The sequence below is a fragment of the Monomorium pharaonis genome, chromosome 2 (genome assembly GCF_013373865.1).
Source record: "Monomorium pharaonis isolate MP-MQ-018 chromosome 2, ASM1337386v2, whole genome shotgun sequence".
NCBI classification, from domain to species: Eukaryota; Metazoa; Arthropoda; class Insecta; order Hymenoptera; family Formicidae; genus Monomorium; species Monomorium pharaonis.
The window spans coordinates 4032025-4040848 of record NC_050468.1 but is presented as its reverse complement, the minus strand read 5'-3'; the positions used below and the strand labels follow the sequence as shown (position 1 = coordinate 4040848).

Below are 8824 nucleotides of genomic sequence, written 5' to 3'. Positions count from 1 at the left end.
ACGCACGCACACACACACACACACACACACACACACACACACACACACACACACACACACACACACGGGGAGTACAAGGGGAAATTTCGTCCCACTTCCCGCACTCACCCCGTCGGTAGGGGTGCCCTGAAAAGTCGCAACCCATGTGGTAAGTTCGTGCGCATTTGATCCGTGTGCATTTGGTCCATGCGCATTTGGTTCCTGCGCATTTGGTCTGTGCGCATTTGGTCTGTGTCCGTTTGTTACTGTGTCTGTTTATTACTGTATCCGTTTGTTACTGTGTTCATTTGGTTTGTGCGCATTTGGTCTGTGTCTGTTTGTTACTGTGCCCGTTTGGTCTGTATCCGTTTATTACTATGCGCATCTGGAACGCTCCCTCGGAGAGCATGCTTTTGGTGAGCGCGCTCTATCTTTCTTCGACATTCACTGAGCAACAAGGATAAAATGATACTTTTAGCGCTAATAGCGTCTCCCTGAACCCAGCCCAAGTATTAAGTCACGTCGGTCGCCAGTCGCTCGCTCACGCCATGCACCAGCTCGCATGAGGTGACATGTATGAGGTTATGTTGATTTTTTAATTGTCAATTTAATCAATAACACCAATGTAAAATTAATTAATCAGAGAGTAACATAGCTCAGATTTTACATTGGTGTCGATAAGGTAGATGAGATGTTGCGTGATGTGAAATGTGTATTATTGCTGTAATTGTCAAATCATATAATTTAAATTTTAAATTTAATGAGCAATTTTGAAGCAAGTTTCTTAATTTATTGATTGATTTTTGGTTTTTGTGTAAATGTTTAAAGTTATATTTGTGGATTCAGTAAAGTATATATTCTTAATTTAATTTAAATTTTTTATAAATATTTAAAACATTGAGAAATTTTGAAGCGAGTTGTTTAATTCATTGATTGATTATTTGTATTATGTGTAAATATTCTTTTTACACAATAAAGTTGTATTTGTGCATAATACAATTTAATAATTGATGATTAAAATATTTGCTTTAATTAATCTATGTTGCATTATAAGTTAAATTTGATGAAAAATATTTTATCTTGGATTTATTTGATACATAAATAAATGTGATATGTATGTATTTAGGTTGAATCAAAAGTGTGATTTTTTGCTTTTTGAAAGAAGCTCACACATATATATTACCTAGGTTGAATTTCATAAAAAGTATTATGTTGAATTTATTTGATACATAAATAAATATGATTTTTTCCATCCAAAGGTGTATATTATTTAAGTTGAATTTGATTAAAAGTTTTATCTTGGATTTGTGATTTTTTCCTTAAAATAAAATATTACTTTTAAGGGAACCTCGCGAACTCGAAAATTCAGATTTTAATGAAACTTGACATAAATGTAGAGGGGGTAAATACATGAATTTAAAAATTTTTTGTAGCTGCCCAAAAACAGTTTAAAGAAGTGAAATCACCCTTCAAAGATTGAGACATTTTTCGTTTTCTCGATATATCTCGTAAACTAAACAAAATATTAAAAAATATTTTATACAAAAGTTTTACAGTAAAAGTACTTCTATCTAACTACCGTAATTAAATTTAAAAAAATTTTTTTTAAACAATTTTTTTAATTAAAAAAAATTTTTTTTAACAATTTTTTTTAATTAAAAAAATATATTTTTTTTAATTTTATTAATGTAGTTAGATAGAGATATTGTTACCAAACTTTTGTATAAAACATTTTTTGATATCTCCAATACCTTTCAAGATATATCGGAAAAAGATAAATTGCAAAAATCTGCTCTACACTATGCACTGAAAAAAGCATGAGAGAATGCGATAGCACGGCGATGGAGAGCGTTAAAAAATATTTAAAAAAAATTTTTTATTAAAGTTTATGATATTGAATATAATATGAGATACTAAAAATATAATAAAATAAAGTAATATAAAATAATAATATTTTGTATAATATAATAATATGTAATAATATAATATAATAATGTCGCACGTGAATGCATGCTGATGTGAGTGAGAGAGAAAGAGTAAATAATATTAATATAATATAGTAATTGTTCGCGCGGGCGTAGAGTAAACGTGATCGCACGGGGAGAATTGCCGGGATCCGTCCCGATAGAGACGCGAAGTGAGTGGGCAGGAATGCGGGAGGTTCACGGGAGGTGATAGGAATAAGGAGAAAGCGTAAATATCACTCACACTGAATTATTTATTCAAAAACAAACGCTCGAAGCGAGGGGCGAACCGTATCTTTTACACTGTGTCGGATATCTTGATACGCCCTGATATTGCGCTGCCTAATCGACGCGGAAATCTTGCAGAGCCTCGAGATCGAGGTCCTCGCGAATCCGGAAATCTTGCGCGCGATCCGACGGAGATCTTGTGCGCGAGGCAGAGGACGTTCGCGGGAAAGATACGGTCACCTGCGCACGGACGTAACACACTTACAACATTCACGCGGATATTAAAATTAAGAATGGCGTGGTCGGAGCGGATTAATTAATAATGCACTCGCACTATCACGGCGCGAATGATAGGGAAGAGCGGAAGTGAATCCCCGCAGCTAGGATCGGCGGAAGACGGGAGAGATCTGTTGGACGATCTGATTTCGGTGCCGGGCTGCGAGAGACTGAAGAATTATGCATCGTAAAACAATTACGATCGGAGGCGAGAAAAGGGGCGGTAGGGAACCGATATCGAGACTTATTTGAGCATGGATTTGGACGTGCCCTTTTTTGGGCTTGTTTATTTGCATAGTTACCAAGATGCATAGTTACTGGCGATGCGAGCAAACGAAAATCGCGCGCGTGAGGAGCTAGTGACAGCGCCGCGCGACTCGGTGCATCGAAGAAATGAACTACACGGAGCTCGATAGCTGTCAGGAGCTCTCACTACGCGCGGATAAAACAGAGCCAATAAAAGGAAATGTTAGAACTCTAAAATGATTGTTATAGTCTCGAACATACCGCCCGCCTCGGAATTAAGTGGTTAATTCCGAAACGTCGTTACAGCAAAACGAAATTGCGGAGTTCCCTTCCGCCCGCCATGACGCAATACAGTAGGAATTACATGAATAAACGCGTATAAAACAAGTAACATAGAATTGATCGGAGAACGCTTAAATCGAACTTAGAAACTAACAGAACTAATAAATTAAAAAAACGCATTTAGTTGCTCGACGCCTTGCTATCGATCGGGAGAACGCACAGTTTAACGATAGGTCGTTGATACTCGGACGTGGCTGTTTTGACAGTAACCACACGAATTAATCCGTCGGAACCAGCGTGACACTGTGTCACTCGGCCAAGCTCCCACTTACATGGAGGTAACATGGAGTTTCGTAAGAGAACGAGTTGACCGACCTGAATTTGTGGCTGGACTTGTCGCCATTTTGTTCGTTGTTGTAATGTGGTAACGTAATCATTATACCATAATTTCCAGAATCGCTCGGTGATGTGTCGCACGTGTTGCCATCGCGAAAGGCGGTTCTCGTTGAGTTGAAGAAGCGATGGTTCCGGATTTACAATCAGAGCGGATCCGACCAAAAAATGACCCGGAGTTAAACATTCGTAATCGTTTAGCGTGTTCGAAAGAGGCGCGATCGGACGTGAATTTAAGCAGGCTTCGATCCTGCATAACAAAGTGGTGAATTCCTCGAAGGTGAGCCTATGAGTGCCTAACACGCGACGCAAATGGTTTTTAACGCTTCGTACGCCGGCCTCCCACAAGCCGCCGAAGTGCGGAGCAGATGGTGGAATGAAATTCCACGTTATATTATCAGATGCGGTTAAATTTAAAAAATTAGGATCGCGCACAGCCGCTCTGTACGCTTTGGTCATCTCGCGATCAGCTCCGTCAAACGTTGTTCCGTTATCAGAATACATGGCTTGGGGAAGGCCGCGACGTGCGCAAAAACGGGAAAAGGCGTTTGAAAAAGCCGAGGTGGAATAATCTCCGACTAGCTCTAAATGTATCGCTCTGGTCGCTAGACAAATGAAAAGGGCGATATAGGCTTTACGCGATGTAATGCCTCGACCCGCAGAAGCGCGAATCTGCACGGGACCAGCATAATCTACCCCGCAATGCAAAAAACTGCGAGCAGACGCCGACACACGAGCCTCGGGAAGGTCGCCCATTAGTTGGGTAGGAATCGCGGCGCGTTCGCGCGTACATACGACACAGTTATGAATTATGGATCTTACGATGTTACGAGCGCGGAGAATCCAGAAATCGCGACGTAACAAACTTATCGTGAGTTGAGGTCCGGCATGTAATGCCCGTAGATGAGCCTGAGTTACAATCAGCGACACCAATGGATGGGTCGCCAGGAGAATCGGATGCCGAACAGAAAATGACAGGGGGGCCTTAGCCAACCGCCCACCCACGCGTAGAATTCCGTCCTTATCAAGGAACGGCCTTAGAGCGAGAATCGAGCATTTAGACGAGAGGGGATGATTGTTGGCCAGAGAATGTATTTCAGCCGGAAATGTGCTCGATTGAATCTTTTTTAACCAAAATATTCGTGCATCGTTGCAGTCCGATGCGGAAATAATAAGCGGTTTTAAAGAGGATGACAAGGAATTGTCGTTAGAACCGGAGCGGCGGCATAAGCGTACGAACTTCAAAATATAGGCGGTGACGCGAATTAATTTAGGCCATGAGGAATATCGCGTCGGGAGATCCCAAGTGTCGTTCGGGGGAGAGCATTGCAAGGCTATGACCTTTTCCTCCAATGGAGCTTGCGGAGGTAGTCGTGCGTCGGAGCAAGGCCATGCGGGAGCATCAAGGCGCAGCCAAGATGGTCCGTGCCACCACAAGTCGTGACTGACGATTTTGTTGACGAGTAGGCCGCGCGAAGCACAATCCGCGGGATTGTCTTCTGTCGGGACGTGTTGCCACTTCCCGTTTGGAAGACGAGATTGAATTTCATTCACGCAATTGGCAACAAATGTCTTCCATCGCGACGGATGCTGAATCACCCACGCGAGGACGATCGTGGAGTCCGTCCAACAAAAGTACGGAAGATGGCTGTAACCGGGTGATTCGCGCACGAAATCGACAAGTCGAGCAAGAAGTAACGCAGCGGATAATTCTAATCGTGGCACGCTTAGCGGTTTTAACGGCGCGACCTTTGATTTACCTACTAGCAAGGAAATGGTAGTTTGTCCCGACGAAACAACTTTAAGATACACGGCAGCAGCGTAAGCAGTGTTCGACGCGTCGGCGAAGCCGTGTATTTCAGCGGACTCAACGTCCGATCCGAGTCCGCACCATCGCGAGATCTGCAAATTTTTTAAATGCCCGAACCGAGAATAAATATCTTTCCACCGAGACAACAGAGTGGGGGGAAGCGTATCATCCCAGTCTAATTTCTGTCGCCATAATTGCTGCATAAGAATTTTCGCGGTTATAATGACTGGAGTGACCCATCCGAGAGGATCGTACAGTTTCGCAATAGCGGACAGAATGGTACGTTTGCTAGATGGAACGGGGCTCGAAAGTGCGACGCTGAATTCAAAAATATCGGTGGTAGGATTCCACCCGATACCGAGAACCTTTATTTGTTCGTCAGGGGAGAAAGGTTTTTTGCCTGCCGAACTCAGAGTGGCGGGATCAAGATCCGCGAGGAGAGCGGGCGAATTACTGGCCCATTTTCTTAAATCGAATCCGCCGCATTTCAGGATAGCGATTACGTGGTCTCGCGCTTGTCGAATGAACTCCGCGTTGTCTGCGCCGAATAGAATATCGTCAATGTAAATGTCCTCGCGTAGAATGGATACCGCGAGCGGAAATCGGTGACCTTCGTCGTCGACGAGTTGTTTCAAAACGCGAAGAGCGAGGAAGGGCGCGCAGGACATACCGTACGTGACTGTTAACAGCTGGTAGTCAGTAGGCGGTTCATGCGGTATTGCATTCCATAAAATGCGTTGGTAATTGAGATCGCGTTGATCGACGCGAATTTGGCGATACATCTTCGCGATATCGGATGAATATACGAATCGGTGTCGTCGCCATTGCAATAAAATTGACGTAATGTCGGTTTGTAATTTCGGACCGGCGAGTAAATGGTCATTTAACGAAGACCCGTTGGAAGTGGCGCTTGATGCATTGAACACAACGCGGAGAGGGGTGGTAGCGTTATTTTCTCGGATTACCCCGTGATGCGGAATGTAAACACACTGCATGGTTTCGCTCTGCGGTTGAGGCGAAGGTCGCATGTGATCAAGACGTTCATATTCCGCGAGAAATTTTCGATATTCGATTGCCAATGCCGAATTGTTTTTAAACCGCCGCGTTAACGTATTTAACATACGCTCGGCTTGGAGACGCGACGCTCCGATATCGAGAGGGGGAGGGGATTTAAACGGAAGGCGAACGATATATCGCCCATCGGAATTGCGAGAATGAGTCTCTCGGAAATGCGTTTCGCATTGTCTCTCTTGCGGCGAGAGAATAGATTGACGTGGAAGTTCCTCGACTTCCCAAAAACGACGAAGCTCATCCTCGAGAGCAGGAGAACACGAAATTTGGTGTGTGGAGATACTGGCGTGAGAGCTCTGTATGGATGAGTGCGACGGGGATCTCGCCGCGGGAAAATCAATCGGTCCGGAAATAATCCATCCAAGAACGGAATTTTGGGCGATCGGCTGGCCGACGTCTCCCTTGCGGACGCCGCCAAGAAGTAAAGTGCTGTATAGATCGGCCCCAATGATAATACTGATGAGATCGAAACTTGTCGGATCCGGGTCGGCCCACGATAAATCCGAAAGGTGCGTGAACGCCGAAATATCTACACCGTGCTTTGGAACGTAAGTAGTTAACGAGCCGAGAATGAGCGCGTCAGTTGAATAAGCCGGAGCAGAAGCGTTACGCGAGGAAATAAATATCTGTGTTGCATGTTTAAAAGTGCCGGCGTGTATACCACCGACGGCGGTGACGGAGATGGGCATGCGACGGCGTTTTGCTCGCAGGAGTTGCGCCAATGACTCGGAAATAAAGGTCATTTCGGAGCCTTGGTCGAGCAGGGCTCGCACGACGGCGGTGCGGCCCGACGGCGTCCGCACCGTTACCCACGCGGTCGCGAGGAGTACATGCGTTCGACGTCGCGGCGCGGTCGAAGCGGTAAGAGAATTCACCTCGGTTTTTTCAGCTGAAGCGACGGACGACGAGCAACTAGGTGACGCCGCTTCGAGAGCGATGGAAGAAGAATCCGAATCGAGATGGAGAAGCGAATGATGCCGTTTCTTGCAAACTCGACATGAGAATTTACTTTTGCACGACATAACTGTATGCTTTTCGCTCAAGCAATTGAAACAACGTTTTTGCTGCTTCACCATTTCTCGACGTTGATTCGGATTCTTTTCCCTGAACTTAACGCAGGAATTTAGATAATGGGGCGTGTCGCATAGCGGGCACTTTGGCGGCACGTTCGCTGACGCGGTAGCAGCGTGAACGCGATCGGATGGAGCGGTTTTTGCACCGGGCTTCACGGGGGCGCCGATTGCGTTGTTTTCCAATCCGCGAATGCGATGTTCGAGAAAGCGTTTAAGATCGTCGTACGTAGGCGGATCGTCGCGACCGCTTTCCTGTAAATTCCAAGCCTTCCGCGTGATCGGATCGAGTTTCTGCGTGACAAGGTATACGAGCATATCGTTCCAGAGGTTGTCGGTATTGCGATCCAAATTCGAGAAGGATTTTAGAGCGGCCGCAACCTTATCATGTAAAGATTGTAACTCGGAAGCCGATTCACGTGGTACGCTAGGAAGACCGAGCAGAGCGGAGAGATGAATATTAAGTGTGCGCCGCTTGTTCTCGTAGCGCGAGGTTAACGCGGCCCACGCGAGTTCAAAATTCTCCGCGGTAATAGGAAGATGCGTAATACATTCTGCGGCGCGGCCTTTTAAACACGAGGAGAGGAAATGCATGCGAGCGAAATCATTCAAGTCTTTATTGTCGCGAATTAGCGTAGTAAACCGATCGCGGAACTGTGCCCATTCGTCGGGTTTACCATCGAACGGCGGTAATTGAATGGGAGGGAGATGCTGCAACGAGAACGCGGACGCGGTCGCGGGCGCATCCGCGGGCGCATCCTGACGTCGGTCGACGTAGAAGGTACTTGAATGGTTCGGACTCACAGTCGGCTCGAGCTCCTCTAAGCAATCCGCCATGTAGTCCAGAGCGGTGAGGTAGGCATCCTGGGCTCTTTCGAAATGGTCCTCGCTGAAGTACGGGAACTCTTCTCGTTTGACCTTGGGAATCGCTTCCTTCAAAGCAGCATGCCCAGTCACGAATTGGCTCCAGTTGTCCTTGAGAAGCAGGATGCGGGAACGAATCTTTGCCGTGGTCAGATTGCCCTTTCCAATTTTTTTGAAGTTCTCGAGGGTACGTTCGATCATCCTCTGGATCGTTCTTTGCCTCTCAAGAATGTCCGCCATGGTGAGCGACACGGATTATCACGTAACTCACTGGAATCACCTCCGCGTGACCGCGAATTTAGAACTCACTCCGATCCGGCTCGAAGGACCAAATTTGTTCGCGCGGGCGTAGAGTAAACGCGATCACACGGGGAGAATTGCCGGGATCCGTCCCGGTAGAGACGCGAAGTGAGTGGGCAGGAATGCGGGAGGTTCACGGGAGGTGATAGGAATAAGGAGAAAGCGTAAATATCACTCACACTGAATTATTTATTCAAAAACGAACGCTCGAAGCGAGGGGCGAACCGTATCTTTTACACTGTGTCGGATATCTTGATACGCCCTGATATTGCGCTGCCTAATCGACGCGGAAATCTTGCAGAGCCTCGAGATCGAGGTCCTCGCGAATCCGGAAATCTTGC

The 8824-nt window shown here is 45.8% G+C and overlaps 1 protein-coding gene across 1 annotated transcript; it reads right to left on the bottom strand.

The window, feature by feature from the left end:
- Positions 1–3155: 3155 nt before the first annotated feature.
- Positions 3156–8423, bottom strand: LOC118644442. Its single transcript, XM_036283023.1, has one exon. The coding sequence runs from the start codon at positions 8421–8423 to the stop codon at positions 3156–3158; it is 5268 nt and encodes a 1755-aa protein (XP_036138916.1).
- Positions 8424–8824: the final 401 nt, after the last annotated feature.

What these genes read in the sequence shown, in the direction of transcription:
- LOC118644442 (XM_036283023.1), bottom strand. Translation starts at nt 8,423, where the DNA reads ATGGCGGACATTCTTGAGAGGCAAAGAACGATCCAGAGGATGATCGAA.